The following is a 23,012-nucleotide window of genomic DNA, read 5'->3' as shown; positions in this document are numbered from 1 at the left end:
AAGGGACAACAATTACACCTCTATCCAGAAAACATATTGACATATAGACTGATGGCTTCTGTCAATTTAATAAAAACAAAATTATGTATGGCACACTGTCAAAGTAAGCCTTTCAGTTTAGTAACAAGTGACATTAAGAAAAGGTCATCTCCATTCATATTCATTCAGTATTTACTTTGGGGATTGTTTTTAAACTTCTAAAACAGGTATATTATTATAATGAACAAAGGTCTTTAGAAATTGAAATTCAAGATAAAATCAGCAAGGGACACTAGAAAAAAATACCTCTTCATCATCATTTAAAAATGAACATTGGCTATTAAAAAAGCATTATCATTTATTTCACATTAACCATCACTATGGCTTATCTTGCCATACACTATCAATAGTTAACTCCTGCTCAGGAAACTCTACTTAAAATCATAACCACTAAACCAGCCAACATCAATTAAAATGTGTGTCACCCTGATTGATATCCACGTGACTGAGAGAGTCAATGGAAAGCCCCAGGGTGCTTAACTTATCAAAAAAAGAGTGAAATAAACCAGTACATAGGTATTGTAAAAGTCTACCCCCTTTAATACCTTCTTTTAAAAAATTCAGAATCTGAAATTACTTTTACCTTATAATCCAAGAAAGAGTTCACTTGTTCTGCTTCAGAATTACTTATCATGTCACTTTCTTCATCATCAACAATTTCTATTTTCTGTAACACAAGTAGAGAAGTTTTCATAAATATATATCTGATCATCATCATTACACTCAATAATGTATAAAGCATATATACATTCAATGTTCAGTTTTAGTGACGGGGTTATCTAATATAGATTATCCATAATAAACTCTTAACTAACTGGTTCCTCAGCATTACACTCAGTATGTGTCTAAGCCACCACCACCTATTTTTTTTTTTTTTGGATTCTACCACTTTATTTAGATAAGAAGTCACAAGCCACAAGACTTTAAAGTGCATGAAATTCACTGGCAATAAAGCTGCACATATGCCAGCCTCCTCAACCCACTGCTGATCCCCACCACCTTGCTCCAATCCATCATTACATATCTGAGGGGGAAGGGGTTGAGACCCATCATTTAAAGGTGAGGAATACCTCCCTCTATCTTTAATTGATGACTGCTCAGTAAATAGAAAATTACTGTAATACTATTTAAAATAGGAAAAAAAAATTTTCACAATATCCCTGAAAAAACAAGCATTTACTTAACTCTGCTTAAATAGTGCCCTCCAGGAACAGGGAACTTGCTTCCTGTAAGAATGGTCTATTTAATGATAAACTTAATTGGTTGGAAGGGCTTTCTTTCTTAAGTCTCCGTATATCTCTTTGCAACTTCTAATGTAAAATGTCAACCTATGGCATGCATTGCAAAGTCAAATACAATTCTTAAAAAAAATTCACTTATTTACTGCACTCCATTAGCTAGACAATTAAAAGCAGACATTTATAACGTAATGGTGACAAAGCAAGGTGATTTGTTTCCTTTACTGGACAATGAGAAAGTGGAGAGAGAGAGTGAGAAAGAGGAGAGAGAGCGAGCGAGAACAAGAGACACACTATACTGCCCTTGGCTTTAGAATTAAGGTACAGCATAGATTGTACAGTATCTTGCACACAGTAGGTACTAGTTAAATACCTGTCAAAGGAATAAACAAAACAGCTTAGCACTGACAGCAATAATGACCAATAAGCTCCAACCATGGAGGCAAGGCAAGTTCTCTAATCATAGAATCTTTTTTTTCCCTAAGTAAAACCAAAACCACAAGACAAAATCAGCTCTAAATTTTTCTTTTGCATATGAAAAACACAGTTAAGAAAAAACACTTTTAAACATTTAAACCCTGCCAACCCAAAAGAAAATTTTAAAAAGTGAAAAGCTAAGCTAGAGTTAGTCACTAGGCAGTCTTTTAAGAACAATCACATTAATAGAAACATGTCGTAGGCAGAATTTAAATCAGGTTTCCTACCCAGCAATATATATGGTGATTAAAAGTCACAAACAAACTTGGAATGATAGAATTTGTTATATTGCCTATGAGGATACGATACCATAACAGGGTTTGTGACCTGCAGGCTTCTGAGTCAGGAGGACAGCTGCAATGAAATTGCTTTCTACCGCTGCCTGGAGATGAATCTAATGTTTTGTTTTCTACTATAATCACTATAAACTTGGGGCTTAATCATGTCGGCTCTCACCATAACTCAGATTTAATATGTTTTTTGATGTTGTTTTTTAGATTTTTTATTTGGATTGGTTCTGGGGAAAAAGAGCCAGGGAGGATAGCCCCAAGGGCCATAGTATAGATCTGTGCATATAAATAGGTCTTACGTGTCTTTGTGATTTGTCATTCATGAATAATTTGGGGCACTCAAAAGTTACAGACAGAGGAGATCAACCTTTCAAAGTTTGGAGTTTTGTCTCTGAAAATCAATTGTTCTTGAAAAATTAGGTGCCTAAGTGACTGTGAGTCATCCCATGCCATGACTTCATTCACTATCTTCAAATGTCTGCCACAGGGGAGATCCAATGCTGAGAAATTCAAGCTAAAAATGAGCATGCCTTTAGGGGAAAAGAGGTTCCAATTTGTAAATAATCATATATAATTTGTATAGTATAATTCAAATCTAGAGCAGAGGAGATTATTGCTTGCAATTTAAGAATATTAGCACAATTAATAACCATGAAAAATAAGTACTACCAGCTAGCTAATGAAAACACAACTCTGCTTCAAAATAGAAGCTTGTTTTCCTATATGCCCATTGAATTTAGTGTTAGAAGGGTCAAACATTAACTTACATCAGCACTGAGATCAGTAAAATGCAATCCTAAACTACATGCTATGTGTGGAAAACAGTGTTATATATTGTTGATGTCTAACAAAAAAAGAACAAAACTGTATTTTATGTACTCAACTTTTATTAAGAAGATGTGGCAGGATTATAGTGTCAGATAAATAATATTTATAATGGAAGCCAGGGTAAATCTTGAAGTTACAGACATTTTGTAACAGAAAAATCCATTATAGGGACCATTTTTAAAGGTTTCAATCAAGCACAAAACACTGATTCAAAAGTAAAAACAAAAGCACAATGACATTTGCCTTTATGTCTCACTTTTGATTAATATCACTTTGATTTCTGTATTACTTGGTGGAGTCAGAATATAAACAGAAACTGTTAAAACAGCTGCTTACAGAACATCTCTATATACCAATAGTGTTTACTTTTCACAAAACCTAGTTTAATCCACACCTTGGCTGTCTCTGCTTGCTATTCAGTTTCTTAATACTGCCTTTCCTCCATTACTGCAATTTTTAAGATGATTAGCAGAGTTCAACTTAACTAAAAAGGAGAAAACCTTCCAAACATAGATAGATATGGTCTGAACACAGAGAATTCAAGAGTCAGGAATCCTTGGATACAAGTCCTAGAACTAAGAAAGCCTTCCTCCATGATCTCAGCCTAAACTCTGTTTTAATTCTGCCATCTGTCAAATGAGAAGAAATCTGCTCTTTGCTAAATGTGTTGAAGCAAAATAACTTTTTATGTATAAAATGTCACATATGTAGTAGGCATTAGATTTTTATATTTGCAAGGCTCCTAAATAAAAAAAAAGTGAGGTACAAATGACATCACTTTAAATTTCATTTATTAAACCCTCAGAATATGTAATTTTATTGGTAACAGATCTGTTTTGGTTTGTGAAGTGGAGCAAGACTTTATTCTGACAACGCTAATATTGTCACCAACTGGAAACATATCCTTGGAATCCATCATGTAATGAGGAAAGAATTTCAAAGTGTACATACCACATTATCTGCGGATACTGCATGGTGGTCCTCCTCCTTATGAGCCCTTGCCTCATTTGGAACAACTTCACCAGACTCCTCTATAGAAACAAAGAAGGCTAGGATTTCATTTTTCATTCCTTAAAACTTTATTGAGAATGTTCTTTTCAAAATCACTTAAATAATTTCTCTATTGTAAAAAGACACAAATGGCAAATTCACTTCATATATGCCTTGTTGAGCAATTCTACTTCTAACAATGTATTCAGAGGAAATAAGTGTAATTGGGTTTGCACATAAGGATGAGTTTATAATTGAAACCCATGTGCTGTTTATAATTGAAAACAAAAACTGAAGCAACCTATGTGCTTAACAGTGGAGGCTTGGATAAATCATGTAAGACTTATCCTTACAATAAATACTATAAAGCCACTAAAAATGAAGTAGAAGAGTAACTGATGATAAAGAAAATATTAATGATCTATTGGAAAGTGAAAAAATGAAGATGACAAAATCTACTATGTAGGTATATACTGTAAGCTTGATTTTGTAAAAGAAAAAATAGTGTGCAATTTCATGGAGAAAAAATGAAGACTGACACTATTTATACCAAAACATTACCATTATTATTTCTGAATGGAATTACAAGCAACTTTTATTATTCTTCATTTTGTCTAATTTTTACTTCCTTTGATAATTCTTATTTTTTCCATTTGCTTGTTTATATTTAAATATTTTCCAAAGTAAACATGTATTGCTCATTGTAATAAGAAAAAAGAGATAAAATAATGTTCAAATACATGATATAAACCTATATAAGTTTTACAAATATAGTACATTTCCAATTTTGTAAGAAGGCATGTGTATATGAGTGCACACACATGTACATACACATAAACACCATTATATATGCAAAGAGAAAACACTGGCATAAATATTCTCCTGCTCCCATTTTAAGAAAGGATATCACTGAAGTGTAGAATTATTTCTAATTTTTTCCATAGTATTTTCCACTATTTTCTAGAATAATCATGTATTCCTTTTACAATCAAAATTCAGTATTCTGATACTGTAGGGGGAGAGGCCAAGATGGCAAAATAGGAAGACTCTGAGCTCACCTTCTCCATGGGCACACCAAAATTGCAACTATTTACAGAGCAATTATCCATGAGAGCAACTTGAAGACTAGCAGAAAAGATTTTCTACTGCTGGAGATACAAGGAAGGAACCATAAGAAGATGGGTAGGAGGAGTGAAGACACAGTATAGTCAAGACTCATGGTCCCAGGGAAGTCAACCCACAAACAGAAGGATAACTACAGTTGCAGTTTTCCCAGGGAGTAAGGGGTCTGAGCCCCACATCAGGCTCCACAGTCTGGGGGGTCCTTCACCACGAAGATGAGCTCCAAGAATGTTTGGTTTTGAAGGCCATCAGGGCTTACTTTCCAGACAGCCAGCGTGCTGTGGGGAAAAGGCTGTATTCTTAAAGGTCATACAGAAAATCTCACACCCCTCAAGACCCAAGGCAGAAGCAGTAATTTGAAAGGAGACTAGGTCAGACACACTTGCTGATCTTTAAGAGCCTCCTGGAGAGGTAGGAGACAGTTAAATTCACCTTGGGGCATAGACACTGGCAGTAGCCATTTTGGGGAGCTCATCCCAGCATAAGGACATTGGTACTGGTAAACACTATTTTTGGATTCCTCTCTCCAGCTTATTAATGCGAGGACCCACCTCGCCTACTAGCTGATTGGCACCAGTTCTGATATACTCCAGGCTACACAGATAGCTGGGTAGGGACACGGACCTACCCAACAGCAGGATGGCTGCTGTAGGAACTCTTGAGCTCCCAGCCACCCAGAGAACTGACTCTGCCAACTAAAGGGCCCAGGACGTGGTTATGCTCACCAGTGGGCTGGCACTAGCCCTGGACTCAAACTCACACAGCACAGGGTAGTACCAGCCCTGGGATCCCCTGAGCCCTGGCTCTGCCCACATGTGGGCTGATACTAATTCTGGAAACCCCCAGAGCCCTCCATCCAGAGATCCTGGGACAAGGCTCTGCCAAATAGTTGGCTGGAACTAGCCCTGACACTAGCTGGCCCTGGCACCACCTATCAGTGGGCAAACAACAGCCCCAAGACCTCTAGGCACTGCAATCAGTACCAAGAACCCAGTACTAAGGCCCACTTGGGATCAGGCCTCACTGACAAATGGGTTGACATCAGCTCCAGAACCCCTTGGGCCATAGCCCCACCCACCAAAGGGTGCACACTAGCCCCTGGACCACCATGGCTCTGCAGCCAGCTGCATCGAAACACAACAGTCACCAGCAGGCAAGCACCAGCCCCAGAACTCCTTGGGTAAATGCTCTGCCCACCAGTGAGCTGACAACAATTCTGGAACCACAGGGCCCTACAGCTAGAGACCTCAAAAACCAGCTCTCCTTATCAGTGGGCTGGCACTAGGCCCAGAACTCAACCTCACCCATTAGTGGATGACCACCAGCCCTAGGACACCCCAGGTCCAGGCCCTAACTCCAGCAAGCCAGCACCATTTCCAGACACCTTGTGCCCCTCAGTCAGCCATGTCAGGATCTAGCAACATCCATCAGGGGGCCATCACCAGCTGTGGACATGGCATGTCAATGTCAAGAATTAGCCCTGCCTACCAGCAGGCCTACACTGGCTATGAGATCCCCAGACCCACAGTCAGCCACCTTAGTATCTAGCTTCAACTGCCAGTGGGACAGCACTAACCCTGGGATCCCCTAGAAATCCAAAGCCAATCACCTTGTAACCCAGCCCTGCCCACCAGTGGCCAGAAGCCACAGCACAAGATAGGATCTGGCCACCAAATGGACCAGAGGGCCAGTCACACCTACTAGCACATCCAGAGTAGTCAGCCTGCCACAAAAGAAAGACCAATGCAGCCCACACAGAGAGTGCCTGTAGAACATATAGCTTGGGTGACCACAAGTGAGTGCACTGCTGGGACCCATAGAACATTTCTAACATAAGGCTACTACTCCAAAACTGGGAAACAGAGCCAACCTACTAAATACATAGAAATAAAAACTGAATTAGACAAAATGAAATGACAGAGAAAGATTTTCCAAATGAAGGGAAAAGATAACTCAGAAGAACAAATGAAGTGGACATAAGTGGAGAAGTTAGTTTTTAACAAAGCATTAGAAGACATAAAGAAGACACAAACAGAGCTGAAGGATACAATCAGTGAAAAAATAAATACAATTGAAGGAATCAACAGTAGATCAGATGATACAGAGAAACAGATCAGCAAACTAGAAAACAAAGTAATGGAAATAATTGAAGCTGAAGAGAAAAAAAATTACAAAGAATGCAGACAGTTTGAAAGAACTCTGGGACAGCATCAAACATACTAACATTCACATTATAGGGGTCCCAGTGAGAGAAGAAAGAGAAAGAGGCAGAGAACATATCTGAAGACACAAAAGCTGAAAAAATCCCCCAACCTGGGAAAGGAAACAAGCATCCACACCCAAAAGCACAGAGTTTCAAACAGGATCAAAACAAAGAGGAACACACCAAGACACATTATAATTAATATGGGAAAAATTAAAGCTAAAGAAAGAATGTCAAAAGCAGCAAGGTAAAATTAGCAAGTTAAATACAAGGGAGCTCCCATGAAACTATTAGCTTACTTTTAAGCAGAAACTCTGCAGCTCAAAAGGCAGTGGTACAATATGTTTATGACGATGAAAAGAAAAAAAAAACAGCTAAGAATACTCTACTCAGCAAGGCTTTCATTCAGATTTGAAGGAAGGAACAAAGGTTTTACAGACAAGCAAAAGCTAAAAGAGTTCATACCACTAAACCAGCTTTACAAGAAGTTTTAAAGGGACTTCTCCAAGTGAAAAAAAAGGCCACAACTAGAAACATGAATATTATAAAAGAAAAAAGCTCATTGGTAAAGGCAAATATACAGTAAAGGTAGTAGATCAACCACATACAAAGCTAGTAGGAAAATTAAAAGGCAAAAGTAGTAAAATCATCTATATCCACAGTAAGCATTTAAGGGATACAAAAAACAAATAGATGTAAAATATGATGTCAGGAACAGTAATCATGAGGAGAGAGGAGAGTGAAAATGCAGGGTTGTTAAAATGCATTTGAAATTAAGATACCAGCAACTGTAAATAATCACATATATATAGATTGCTGTATACAAACCTCATGGAAGCCACAAACCAAAAATCTATAATTGGTAGAAGCTATCAGTTACAAAATAAATTGTCACAGGTATGAAATGAAAGTGTGGGGATATAGTCAATAATTATGTAATATCTTTGTATGATGACAGATTATAACTGTAATTATCATGGTTATCATTTTTAAAATGTATAGAAATATTGTATCACTATGTTTTACACCAGGAATTAATATAGTGTGGCAGGTCAGTTATACTTCAGAAACAAATAAACCAACAAACTCATACAAAAAAAGATCAAATTTGTGGCTACCAGAAGCAGAGGGTGGGGGGAGGGGAGACTGGCTGAAGGTGGTCAAAGAGTTCAAACTGAGATAAATACATACTAGGGATATAATGCACAACATGATAAAGATAATTAACACTGCTGTGCATTATAAATGGAAATTGTTAAAAGAGTAAATCCTACAAGCTCTCATCACAAGGAAAAACTTTTTTTCTAGTTTTTTAATGTTGTTTCTATATGCGATGAGGGATTTTCACTAAACCTTTTGTGGTAATCATTTAATGATGTAGGTAAGTTGAATTATCATGTTGTACGCCTTAAACTTATACTGTGCTATGTCAATTATATCTCAACAAAACTGGGAAAAGAAGTTAGCATACTGTTAATATGAATGAATATTCAATACGTGGCTGTCATATTAAATAGCAATAAAACAGCAATGAACTTTTTAAAAATCTCAATATTTAAAAAATGATAACAGAAAAAATAAAAGAAAAAATTAATTCAGAGAAATCAGTGTACTAAAAAGCTCTCTGTGCTGAGCAGGGGAAGTGGCTAATTTATAGCATAGCTGTCTATAAGGTAATCCTCTGTCTTAGATTCCCCCACCTCTACCCCTTAGAAAAACAGGGCACTAATGTTTGTGCCTTTTCTTTCTGTACAACCATGCCATGAAGGTTATTTGAATAAATACTAGTAGAAGTCCTCAGTCCCTTGGTAAAGGACATTTTATTTAACCACAGAAAGCAGAACAAAAAGAGTCATCAGTTCCCCTAAAACTTTTCTGAGTCCATTCCTTCCCATGGAAAGGTGCTCTGTATGAGCATGGGGGATGATTAGGAGGAAAGCATTATAGATCCAGAACTCACATATGAGTACATTGTGAATTAAAGATATCCAAGGAAACATTACCAGAGTTTAATTCAAAGTCCATTATAAATTCAATTCAAATTTTTAATATAAAAGAGTAGTTCCTAGATAAAGGATAGAAGAAACTTATTTCTAATTGAAGTACAATTATGATATGTCTTTCTCTGGTGTACGGCACAATATCCCAGTCATGCATATACATACATATATTCATTTTCATTTTTTCTATTAAAGGTTATTACAAGATATTGAACATAGTTCCCTGTGCAATATAAAAAATCCTTTTTTAAAATCTATTTTTATATATAGTGGCTAACATTTGTAAATCTCAAACTTCCAAATTTATCCCCTCCTACCCTGTTTCCCTGGTAATCATAAGATTGTTTACTAAGTCTATGAGTCTGTTTCTGTTTTGTAGATGAGTTCATAGTGTCCCCCTTTTTTTTTTAGATACCACATATGAGTGATATCATATGGTATTTTTCTTTCTCTTTCTGGCTTACTTCGCTTAGAATGACAATCTCTATGTCCATCCATGTTGCTGCAAATGGCATTATTTTATTCTTTTTTATGGCCAAGTAGTATTCCATTGTATAAATGTACCACATCTTCTTTATCCAGTCATCTGTCGATGGACATTTAGGTTGCTTCCATGTCCTGGCTATTGTGTATAATGCTGCTATGAACATTGGGGTGCATGTATCTTTTAAACTTAAGAGTTCCCTCTGGATATATGCTCAGAAATGGGCTTGCTGGATCATATGGTAAGTGTATTTTCAGTTTTTTGAGAAATCTCCATACTATTTTCCATAATGGCTGCACCAACCTACATTCCCACCAACAGTGTAGGAGGGTTCCCTTTTCTCCACACCTTCTCTAGCATTTATCATTCTTGGACTTTTGAATGATGGCCATTCTGACTGGTGGGAGGTGATACCTCATTGTAGTTTTGATTTGCATTTCTCTGATAATTAGTGATATTGAACGTTTTTTCATGTGCCTATTGACTATTTTTATGTCTTCCTTGGAGAAATGCTTGTTTAGGTTTTCTGCCCATTTTTGGATTGGGTTTTTTTTTTTTGTTATTAAGTTGTCTGAGCTGTTTGTATATTCTGGAAATTAAGCCTTTGTCAGTAGCATCATTTACAAATATTTTCTCACATTCCATAGGTTGTCATTTTGTTTTGCTTATGGTTTCCTTTGTTGTGCAAAACGATCCTAAGATTTATATGGAATCACAAAAGACCATGAATTACCAAAGCAATATTGAAGACAAAGAACAAAGGTGGAGGAATAACCTTCCCAGACTTCAGACAATTTTACAGAGCTACAGTAATCAAAACAGCATGTTATCGGCATAAAAACAGACATATGGATCAATGGAACAGAATAGAGAACCCAGAAATAAATCCACAGACCTATGGCCAATTAATCTTTGACAAAGGAGGCAAGAATATACAATGGAGAAAAGACAATCTCTTCAGCAAGTGGTGCTGGGAAAACTGGATAGCAGCATGTAAATCAATGAAGCTAGAACACTCCCTTACACCATACACAAAAATCAAATCAAGATGGCTTAAAGACTTAAATATAAAATGAGACACAATAAATCTCCTAGAAGAAAACATAGGAAAAACATTCTGTGACATAAACCTTAGCAACGTTCTCCTAGAGCAGTCTACATGGGCAATGGAAGTGAGAGCAAAAATAAACAAAAGGGATCTAATTAAACTCATAAGCTTTTGCACAGCAAAGGAAACTTTATTGATTATTTGGACATTCCAAATCATGGCATTTCAAGTCCTATGTAATCAGCAATTAAATGAAATAAAGGAAGGAAAAACTGTCATCAGATTTAGTTGCCAAGTTGGTATTAGTACTGATGCCCTCAGAATAGGAGTTATATTGATAATCAACAAGATCATTACTAAGATATCATTCTTTATATCTCACTTGCTCGTAACTTGATACACAGTTCTGTTTTACCAGCAACATATTCATGAATCATTTGGTTATTTTATAATATGCATAGAAAAACTGTTTTGAGGATTTCTAAAACAGCACAGGGAACTATATTCAATATCCTGTAATAATCTATAATGGAAAAGAAGTGAAAAAAATTATATACTTTGCTGTACACCTGAAACTAACACAATATTGTAAATCAACTATACTTCAATTTAAAAAAAGGTAAGAAATGACACAGTTGAATAAGGCACGCTTTCTTTTGCTTATACATAGCTTCCAGATTAGTGAAAGTTTGAAAGCTAAATATTGTCACTGTGTCTGGTTATTCATCAAGAAAAGCAGCTCTGCTAATTGGAAAATAAACAAATAAGTAGAATTAATAAGCAGTGAAAACTCTAGAGGACACTCTATGTGGTGGCCATATACTCACACTAAGTAACTGCAGGCAGAATTATCTTTCATATGCATACCCATATATACAACGGATACAACTGAAAAAAGGCTTTGTTATAAAATTTAACATTATAAATGTTAATCGTTCCTATAGTTTAAACAGTTTGCTTCTCAGGATAGTATAAATCTTTAAAGTTGCTCAACCATAAATATATTTTGGTAGACACAAAACTTGACATTAAGGAGCTGAGTCATCCATTACTTTTGCTAGAGTTTGCAGTTGGGTGGGGGGTGAATCCAGGGAGCTTTTTCTTTATCAATCCCAACCACATCTCCTTTCACTTCACATTCACACATGGAAAGGAAAAAGGAATGGGAGAAGCAAAAGAGGGAGGTAGAAGGTAGAAATTAGAGGTAAGTCAGAAGCTCTGTATCAGGGGAGCACCTACTCTCTCAGAAGCAAAAGAAGGGAATTGAACTGCTAAAAGGTCAACAGCACTTTTTCATGACTGGCTAGCTCTGCCTTTTACTGAGTTTAAAAAAATCCTTGTTTTTGCTTGTAGGGTTTTTTCCTAGAATATTTTAAAGTGGTTTTAATTGATTTTTAACATGTAAACTGTGAACCCTGATTTAAAGACATTTTTTTCTTAGACATTTAGAAGACTCTAAACATACTGGATCAACAGCTGTATTATAAAGGACCCTGAGTTTCATGTTGTTAGTTTTTTGAAATAGTATGGGAAGCTACTCTGATTATCCTGTCTCTATATTTCTAAGATGTAATTAATGGAAATCTCAAAGTAAACATACATTCAACTACATTCTCATAACTGGAGGAGAATATTGTTAGCCTATTTTAAAGGTATGATATTAGTCTAGTTCAGATGATACAATTCAGTTGTCACAAAAGGCTCACACAGTTAAATCAATCATATTAGTACTCTCCATCAGCAAAATGAGGATGAAAACAGGACAGAACTAGTAGAAAACCATACAGAAAAAAACTCTTTTAAATATCTGAAAATTCTTTTATGCTTTTCTCTTGCAATTTCTGATGAGAATGAAAAGGTTACCATGCAGCTGTGAAAAATAAGGCACCGAGAGGAATTCTAGGCAATCTCACTTCCCATCAAGGGTTTTTTGATTCATGCATTAAATTCTCTCTCTTTTTTCTCATTAGGTCTTGATTACTATGCCAGCTGTCTAGAGAGTGTGCTATTAAATGGCAAAGGATGCCAGTGTAGGAGCAGTGGTCCATTAGCAACCTTAAAATTAACTCACTTTTTTCCATTAACTACTTATTTTTTAAAATTCCCTTTTAGGTAGGGAAGTGGGAGTTGGGTAATGAAACTCCCTTAGGGGCTTATGTAATTTCCTTTTATCAGAATACTTCCTCACAGATCTCCCACCTACTCATAGAAACACACAAATCCCTACTTCTCCACTATCCCTCAAATAGCTGTCAGACATCATTGTCTAAGTATCTACTCATGAAATCACTGAAAATATTCAAGTATTCTCAGGCACATGCAATTTTGTAAAGACTAATAAAATATAAAAATGGTTTAATGAACCAACTAGATTAGAAATATAAATGGCTTGAAAATGATGCAATAGCTTTCCCTTTTTGTCCTGCATCACAGTTTTCCTGTACACCAAATTCTGTTAAAATCTTCATCACTATAAAATGTTTGTAAAAAGACACACACACACACAGAGAAAACTTGAATATTCATACAACTCTTCAAATACTTGCTCTTAAAATACATGGTCCTCTCAACACTAACAACTTTTATATCCCTTTCATTACTCAACCTACTGCAATCTGCTTGCCTGCCCTCCCCATGCAGTTGACTTTTCAAAAAATTCCTTAAGCACCCAATTCAGTGGCTTCTCATTCTTTTTAAACTTTTATTTTTCCCACTTTATTTAAGTATAATTGGCATACAAAAGCTGCACATAATTAATGTATACAATTTGGTGAGTTTGAACATAGATTTGTGTTACCATCACCATACTCCAGGTAATAAACATATCTATCACCTCAAAAAGTTTCCTTGTGTCCCTTTTTTGTGTTATAAACACTTAACATGATTTATCCTCTTAAGTTTTCAAGTATATAATTTCTTATTACTAACTATAGGCCTATGGGCACTCAGCTGTTCAGCAGTTCTTTGGAACTTACTCCTCTTGTGTAACTATAACTTTATATCCATTGAACAACAACTCCTCATATCCCTCTCCCTTCACTCCCTCCTACCATCATTCTGTTGTCCACTTATATACCTTTGGCCATTTTAGATGCCTTATATAAGAGGGATTTATATTCAAACTCTGTAAGATCATTGAGATAATAACCCCCTATCTTCTGAAATCTCTTTCTTTCCTTGGTTTTAGTAGTAACATACTATCCTGATTCTCCTGTACCTGAATGTTCTTTCAATGGCTCCCTTTTCTCTTCCAGTCCCTAAATCTGGATATTTCTAAGCACACTGTCTTTATCCATCTTCCTCTCTTGTTTTCCATTTTATCACTTAACTAATATTCTATTTCTAAGGCTAGACATTTTCTTCAGCCTCAATTTGGGCGATTCCAACATTTCTTCTCATGTCTTAACCTTTCTTCTGAGCTCCAGACTCATATTATCCAAGGGTCTGCTGGACAGCTCCACACGGACGTCCTGCTATCATCTAAAACTCAGCACATGAAAAACTGAATTCATCTTCCCACATTATACTGTCCATTTAATGCAATACCAATAAAAATTTTAAATGAATTTTGAGGGGATTGGGTAAAGATACGACTACGAAATTCTAAAGTTCACCTGGAAGTATCAGTGTGCTGCAAGAGCTAACCAAGAATGAGAGCCCTGACAGATCTTCAGATATTTTATAAGACTGCAGTTACAAATAATCAAATCAATGTAACATAATAGGAAATCCAGAATTTAATCCACATGTGTATGTATGCATACATGAATGTCTGTCTACCTGTCTATCTATCTATCTTTGATAAAAAGCTACACTTTAACTCACTGGAAAAATACTGGATTATTCAACAAGTAGTGTAGGGCATTTGGTTAACCATTTGGAAAAATAAAATTAGGTATTGTCTTCACACATCTTAAAGTAAAGCAAATTCTAGGTCGGATACAAATGAAAGTATAAGGATACAAGGAGCAAATATAGGGGTATGTTTACATAATTGTAGTACAAAGAAGAATTTTGTAATCATGACACTGAAGTTAGAAAAATATACCATTAAAAATTGGTATATCTGACAACATAAATATTACAAAGAAAAGTTCTGACATCAGGAAACTCCATAAGCAAATTTAAAAGGCAAAAATAAACTGGAACATATAGTGTGACTGTCCTGATCAATAAAATAAAAACAAACAAAATGGGCCAATAAAAATTCTATCACAGAGGCAGAAAAAAACCCTATATATTATATGACTCCATTTATGTGAGATGTCCAGAAAAGACATATTTATATAGTCAGAAAGCAAATCAGTGGTTGCCTGGGCTTGCGGGTGGGAGTGGGGATTGACTGAAAATGGGCTCAAGGAAATTTTTTGAAGTAATGAAAATATTCCAAAATTGGATTTTGGTGATGGTGATGGTTGTACAACTATATATAATTTACTAAAAAAGATCACTGAATTCAACATTAGCAATGGATGAATTTTATTCTATGTAAATTAAACCTCAATAAAAATGTTCATAAAAAAGTGACAGAAGAGGACTGTTTCTATGCTTGAAGTCAAATGAAAAAATACTTCTCATGGACAATTGGTATAATTACACATTATTATTTAATTATCATTTAGGGAAACACTGAGAAGTATTATAAAGATGATTCAGCCTAATTCCCTTATTTTGCAGATGAGATGACTAAAGCCTGTTGAATTAAATGCTTTGCCTGAAGTCACATAGTCAGCTAGAGGAAGATAGACTGGGATTTTAAAACTGTAGAATAGATAAACAAGATTACACTGTATAGCACAGGGAAATATATACAAGATCTTATGGTAGCTCACAGAGAAAAAAATGTGACAATGAATATATATATATATGTTCATGTATAACTGAAAAATTGTGCTCTACACTGGAATTTGACACATTGTAAAATGATTACAAATCAATAAAAAATGTTAAAAAAAAAGAAGTCTAAGAACACAAGCTAATTAAAACTTGATGAAAATTCTTGCAAGTTAATGGGTTTTAGATATGAACCGAACTTCTGAAGGACATTTTCTGTAACATTTTTAGAGGTTAAAAAAAGAAAGATCTAGGACTTGCACCCAGGTTGCCTGACTACTAGCCTGGTGTTTGTCACATTATACCATATTCTCTTTCATTACAATTCATTTAAAATGCTCTAACCTAAATGGACTAGAATTCCAATAAAATTAAGACAATCATGTACTATAATGTATGGATTGTTGTAATAGCCAACATTTCTAAGCATGGGAGATCACTATTGTGGTACACAAATTTTCATTTTTGTGGTGATGATGTGGGAGACTTTATTTGGGGGAATTAAAAATCAAAAAGATAAATTTTGGTAAGGGTATGGAAAAAAGGGGTACAGTCATTATGGAAAACAGTATGAAGTTTCCTCTAAATTAAAAAGAAATATTCCATATGGTCCAGCAGTCCTAGAGGACATTATGCTAACTGAAATAAGTCAGACACAGAAAGAAAAGTACTGCTTGATCTCACATATGTGGAATCAAAAAAAAAAGTCAAATACATAGAAGCAGAGGGTAGAATGGTAGCTACCAGGGTCGGGAGGTAGGAGAAATGAGGAGATAATGGTCAAGGGTATAAAGTTGCAATTACATAGGATGAATACGTCTAGATAAGATGAGTATGGTTAGTAACATAGTGGAACCTTGAGCAACGTGGAGGTTAGGGGCACTGACCTCCCTGCACAGTTGAAAATCCAAATAAAACTTTTGACTCCTCCAAAACTTAACTTTTAATAGTCTACTGTAGACCAGAAGCCTTACCAATATCATAAACAGTTAATTAACACATATTTTATCTTATATGTATATCTACTTATATCTTATGCATTCATGACATAATTAAATTTTCTTAATTTTTTGGTATTTCTAGGCTACATGGTTTGTCTGAAGTTTTTCAAATTGTTTCAAATCTCCAAAAAATTTTCCAGTGTATTTACTGAAAAAAATCGGAGTGTAAGTGAACCCATGCAGTTCAAACACATGTTGTTTAAAGGTCAACTGTGCTATAATTTACATTGGAAATTTGCTTTGGGAGTAGATTTCAGGTGCTCTCACCACACACATACAAAAATGTAACTATGTGAGGAGATGACTATGTTAATCAGCTTGACCACTGTAATCATTTCACTATGTACATGAATACTTAAATATATCGTGCATTTTAAATATATCCAATTATTATGTTAAAGTAGGATTAAAATAAAAATGTGTCTTTCTTGTCAAATGTTTAACCAAATGTTTTGAGGACTTCAGATCTGAAGTACAGTAAGCTGAAAAGCAAGTAAAAATGCATCAAATTCACAAAAGATAAGATTAGGAGGTGCAGGGTATAAAATACCTTGAGAGCTTCCTTCAGACAAACAGATGGATACTTCATCATTTCTGTCATTATCTTCTCCTACTTCAGGACCAGCTTCCTCTCCTGGTGTGAGTGCAGACAAAGAACCAGATTCGGGCTGCTCAGAAAAATCAGCAGGGCCCCCTCTTGGAGGTGGAACTTCAATTCCCATTAAACGATATTTCCTTCTTCGATTCCCAATCCAAGTCTTTATAAGAGAGATACAAGAGGAAGCTTTGTTATCATAGAAAACTTAGCAGTTCTGGCCACTAAAACAATAAATGGATACTACATAAAATATGATTAAAAAATAAATAGATGCCTAGAATAACAAAAACTTACTATTCAATAAGCTAAAATAAAAATAATTATGTTTTTATTCTAAAGTATCTTACTAGTAGAAATGATATTTATCTAAATATTCAGACTTTCAAGCAACATGCAGTCCATTGCAGAACACTTTGTTTTTGTTTTTATTTCTATTTCTGGAGAAAATAATCCACCAAGTATTTCAAAAGAAACATGAATCGGTTCTTTTCCTAAAGGGACTGGGCATGAAGCTCTTAACTATAGTTTATATCCTATTTCCAATCTTGCTCTTTGTATGTGAAAATGTGCCTTCTATTAACTTTGTTTGGCTCCATAATGGTGACCTGGGTATTTCAAGTATTCTAAAATTTCATTTTATTGGATTTAGAATTGAATTTCTAAAATTTTTTATATTAAAATAAATTTTGGGTCATAGGAAGTTGCAAAAATAGGTCTCCTTCACTCAGTTTCCTCCAATTTACATTTTAGACAGTTATAGCACAATAACAGAAAGAGGAAATTGATATTGTACAGTATTTGTGTACACTTCCATGTTCGTTATCACTATTCTTCTCCTTCCCACCACCCTCAACCCCCAGCAACCACCAATCTGTTTTCCACCTCTATAATTTTGAGATTATATAAATGGAGTCATACAGCATGTGACTTCAAAAAATTTTTTTTATACTGGCTTTTTTCACTCAGCATAATTTCCTGGAGATTTATTCAGGTTACATGTATCAACAGTCCATTCTTTTATTGCTGAGTAGCAATACATGATACTTGTGTACCAATTTGTTTACGTATTCTTTCAACATGTGTTTAACCCTTTACTTGCTGGAGGATACGTGAGTTGTTTCTTATTTTTGGCTATTACAGATAGCCAAAAAAACCTCTATGAACAGTCATGTACAGGTTTTTGTGCAGATGTAAGTCTTCATTTCTCTAGGATAAATGCCCCCAAATGCAATTGCTGGACCAAATGGTAATTGCATGTTTAATTTTAAAAGAAACTGTCAAATTGTATCCATAAAAGTTGTACCATTTTACATTCTTACCAGCAATGTAGGAGAGATCTAGTTTCTTGGCATTCTTGCCAGGACTTGGTATTATGAGTATTTTTATTTCTTTTTTTTCTTTATTTATTCTTATTGATGCATGTAGTAATAGATCATCAGGTTCTTAATGTGGTTTTCCCAATGGCTGGTGATTTTGAAAATCTTTTATGTACTTTTTGCCATCCATATATCCTCTTCAATGAAATGTCTATGTTTTTTGCCCGTTTTCTAATTGTGTGGGTATTTTTCCCTTTACTATTGAGTTTTGAGAGTTCTTTATATAATCTAGAAATGAGCTTTTGTCAGATATGTGGTTTTGCAAATATTTTCTCCCATTTTGTAGCAGATATGAGTTCTTGGTTAGATATATGGTTTGCAAATATTTTTCCCCCCGTCTGTAGCTTATATTTTCATCGTTCTGGTCTTTCACAGCACAAAGGTTTTTAATTTTGATGAAGTCCAAGCTAATGCTTTTTTTCTTTTATGGAATGTGCTTTTAGTACCATTTCTAAGAATTTTCACCAAGCTCTAGGTGAAGATTTTCTCCTATGTTATCTAAAATTTTATAGTTTTATTTTTTTAAATTTAAAACTCTGATACATTATGAATTCATTTTGTATAAGGTCTGAGATTTAGGTCAAGGTTCATTTATGTTTTCCTATAGATATCCAATTGTTCCAGCACCATTTCTTGAAAATACTTCTTCCACTGAATTGCTTGTGCACCTTTGTCAAAAATTGACTCATGGTTACCAAAGGGGGAAGGAGAAAAATTAGAAGTTTGAGATTAGCAGATATAAACTACTATATATAAAATATATAAACAACAAGGCCCTACTGTATAGCACAGGGAATTATATTCAATAGCTTGTACTAACCTATAATGAAAAAGAATATAACTCAATCACTATGCTGTATACCAGAAACTAATACAGCATTACAAATCAACTATAGTTCAATAAAAAATTAACTAAGCTGGCCATACTTGTGAAGGGTTATTTCTGGGTTCTTTAGTCTGTTCCACTGATCTATATGTCTATCCCCCTGTCAACAGCACAGTCTTGATTACCATACCTATACAATAAGCCTTGAAATTGGATAGATGGATTTCTTCCACTTTTTTCCTTTTTTTTTTACATAGCTGTACTAGCATATTTCCTTTCCATATGAATTTTATAATTATCTTGTCTACATCAACAAAAAAACTTTTATAGGAATTATGTTACACTTAAATATCAGTTTGGGGGGAATTTACATTTTTACTATGTTGGGTCTTCCAGTACATGAATACAAAATGCCTCTCCATTTATTTAGAAATTCTTTGATTTCTTTCATCAGTGTTTTATAGTTTTAAGCATACAAGTCCTGTACATGTTTTGTTAGAGTTATGCCTAAGTATTTGATTTTTTGAGTGATTGCAAATAATATTATACCTGAAATTTCAGTTTCATGTCATGCAATTTTCAAAAAGCTCATTTGTTATGATTAGAGTTTACAACCTTCATAGTTTTGTCATGTGGCTCTATAAAGTAGAATTGCCAAGCCAATCTGCAAGGTGGAAAAAGAATTTTTAAAACCTGTGTATTCTCTTTTAGTATAGAAAGTCATTCAATAGCATTTCATAATTTCAGAACTAAATTTGGTTATGGTACCTTTTTTGTATATTAAGCAGAATTTCTTCTATACAAGATCCACATAAATATGGAGTCACCTTTGATATTCTCTAATGTAAGTTAAAAATGAATAAAGTTAACTTTTACATGGTAAGATTTTAAAAAATGCAGCACAAAATCGAAGAACTATTCAGTTAGTCCAAGAAGACTAATTCTTTATAGTTACTGGGGAGCATTTTCTCTTCAAATTCAGGAAACGTAGTATTGATGTATTTAGCATTCAGTGCTAAATGTGAAACCTGAAACACATAGATTGTTTTGTGGACTCCCAAGTGAAAATTACCCAGTAGAAAAGAAAAATATTTATTGGTATTAATTTTACTAGCTTTGCTAATTTCACACATAGGAGAAATACTAATTTAAAGAGTATAGTTCCATTTCAATTTCCCATTATATGGTCTCATTGAGAATAAACTACTAAAATTGAGAAAAGGTAACGAACTGCAGCTTCTTACTGAAGCTCCATTAAGTTGTCATGTACTTTCTCTATTTCCTTTCTGTAATTATTGATGTTTATCAAATCCTGAATGCAGAAGCTTCTTTTTCATAATTTTAGCTATGGATGGTTGCAAAATGGTGGTGTGGGCAGAAGAAGGACAATATCAGTTTTCTTAGGATGTTTTCTGCTTTCTTTGAGTCAAAGGTTTGGGAAGAGAGAAGAAAACAGAAAGCAAACTAATTTCTATTTATCTCCAACTTCTTTTTCCACCTTTCTTGGGAGAAATGAATGATTATGGAATGTACAGCAATAAAAGTGAAAAAATATGTGATGTGAATATTGGGATTATATGATAATTTATTGCATACTAGGCCTGAAATAGTCCTTCTCTGGGTATTCCTCAAAACTGGAAGGCACCAGGAAAATGATTCTGCATGCAAATACAATGCTAATGGGTTTATTATATTTTCAAAGAATCATAGAAGACGAAAGTAATCTTAGAAGCCAACTAGTCTAAACTTCCATTTAATGTAAAAGTCCCTTCTTCAACATTCTAGGTGGATGGCTATTCGGTCTTTGCATGAAGACTTCAGGAATATGGAACATACGACATTGCAAGGTTCCCCAGTGCAGTTTTTAGATTGCTTTTTCAAATTGCGCTTCTTTAAACTGAATCAGTATCTTTGTCCTATTAATTCTAGGCATTGGTTCCAGCGTGAACTGGATTCACCTTATCCCGAATACCCTCTTGTACATGTCAGCTATCAATAACATAAAGAGTATTTATTTCTGTGTTTCAAATTAAACATCCATACTTTTGAAATATACAATTTTTCAACGATTTTATATGACCCATGATCAAGTTATTTTATCACTCTGGGCCTCAGATTCCTTATCTGAGGAAACTGAAAATTGAGAAAACTGGTTTCCAAATCTTTAGTCTCCTGGATGATCTTTGTTCCTGCAGAGTGCTCATAAATTTATAGACTAATACTGTATCTTTTCCACCAGATCAACTATATATTGGCAGCACAAATATAGTGGCTATTAAATAGGAGTACTCTCAGGCCCCATAAGCTTCCAAGTACATTTATATTAAAGTAATAAAAAACAATATTCCAAACTGATGTTAGTTTAAACGCATATTATTATATATTTGTGTTCTGTGTAGGATATACACAGAGGGCAGACCTTTTTGTTAAACATTCATTCTTTCGTTCTGCAAATATTATTGAACATCAAGTATGCACTAAGCACTGTTCTAATGCTGATATATGCCTTCATGGAATTGAATTTATAATCTAGTAGAGATATAGACAATAAACAAATAGATAAGAAAAATATAAACTACAAAATTTGACCAAGGGGAAGAATCAGCTAGACTATTTAGCCACAGTGACACAGTGTAGTGAAATGAAATTATTTCCAAATTAACCTGTCATAAGAATTACTGGGGGAAAGGAAACATAGATTCTAAGGTCCTTCTCTGAAAATACTGATTTAATAAGTCTAAGATGGGGTGATCCGTATTTTTAAGAAGTATCCAAGGTAATTCTTATGATGAGGCATACACTGGTGAAGTGCAAATGGAAATAATGTTAGACTGGTAATAATGAGATCTGGCCTCTAATCACTGACTAGATATGTGACCTTGGGAAAGCTATTCTCCTATCTATCCCCATTTCTCTTTTTTCCCGCATTTTCTCTTAATGTAACAATTATGCTTCTTAAACATTTTTAGTGGTTTCCTTAGAGTTTGCAGTATACAGTTACAACAAATTATATGAACATCTTCAAATAACCCCATAATGCTTCATGGATAGTGTGGGTACCTTATAACACAATATTCTCAATTCCCTTCTCCCACTCTTTTTTAGCATCTTTATTGTGGTATTATTCTTGTACAATAAACTACACATATTTCAGATGTACAGCTTGATGAATTTTGATAGATGTAGACACCAATGGAAACGTTACCTATCTTGATTGTGGTGGTGGTTTCACTGGTATATTCCCATTTCTCTTATATAAAGTAAGAGCATGAAATTCAATCTCAAGATGCCCACCAGCTTTAAGTCAATGTCTATGGCATATAATAGAGAGTTTACAATTATTTATTTTGCACACATATTGGGAGTGGAGGTTTATATTTAATGCAAAAGGCAAGGTTAAAACAGTATAAATGAAAAACATTCATCTATTTAAAGACATTTTAAATCTAGCCATGATCCTTAGAAAATAAACATAATCTAAAATGTTAAAACATACATCTGTTTTTCATGAAATTTACTTGTCTTTCAAAATGTATTTTAAACATTCAAACATGTGTTGTTTATACAGATATTTGACCACACAAGAGGTCGTTTTGACATATGTCCACTATAACCCAAACACAGATGGAAAGGGCAGGCATTAAACTGAACTGCAGAGA

The 23,012-nt window shown here is 34.6% G+C and overlaps 1 protein-coding gene across 1 annotated transcript in view; it reads right to left on the bottom strand.

The window, feature by feature from the left end:
- Window positions 1-23,012, bottom strand: part of HDX (highly divergent homeobox) — a 92,884-nt gene that overhangs the window by 9,474 nt on the left and 60,398 nt on the right. The window contains exons 5-7 of the mRNA XM_010989685.3: window positions 17,104-17,311; window positions 3,824-3,903; window positions 623-706 (exon numbers count right to left, since the gene is read on the bottom strand). Of these exons, the coding sequence (XP_010987987.1) occupies window positions 623-706; window positions 3,824-3,903; window positions 17,104-17,311 (372 nt within the window). The remainder of the gene's footprint in view (window positions 1-622; window positions 707-3,823; window positions 3,904-17,103; window positions 17,312-23,012) is intronic.

The sequence above is a fragment of the Camelus dromedarius genome, chromosome X, assembly GCF_036321535.1.
Source record: "Camelus dromedarius isolate mCamDro1 chromosome X, mCamDro1.pat, whole genome shotgun sequence".
Classification (NCBI taxonomy): Eukaryota; Metazoa; Chordata; class Mammalia; order Artiodactyla; family Camelidae; genus Camelus; species Camelus dromedarius.
This window is presented reverse-complemented; position numbering and strand designations above follow the sequence as displayed.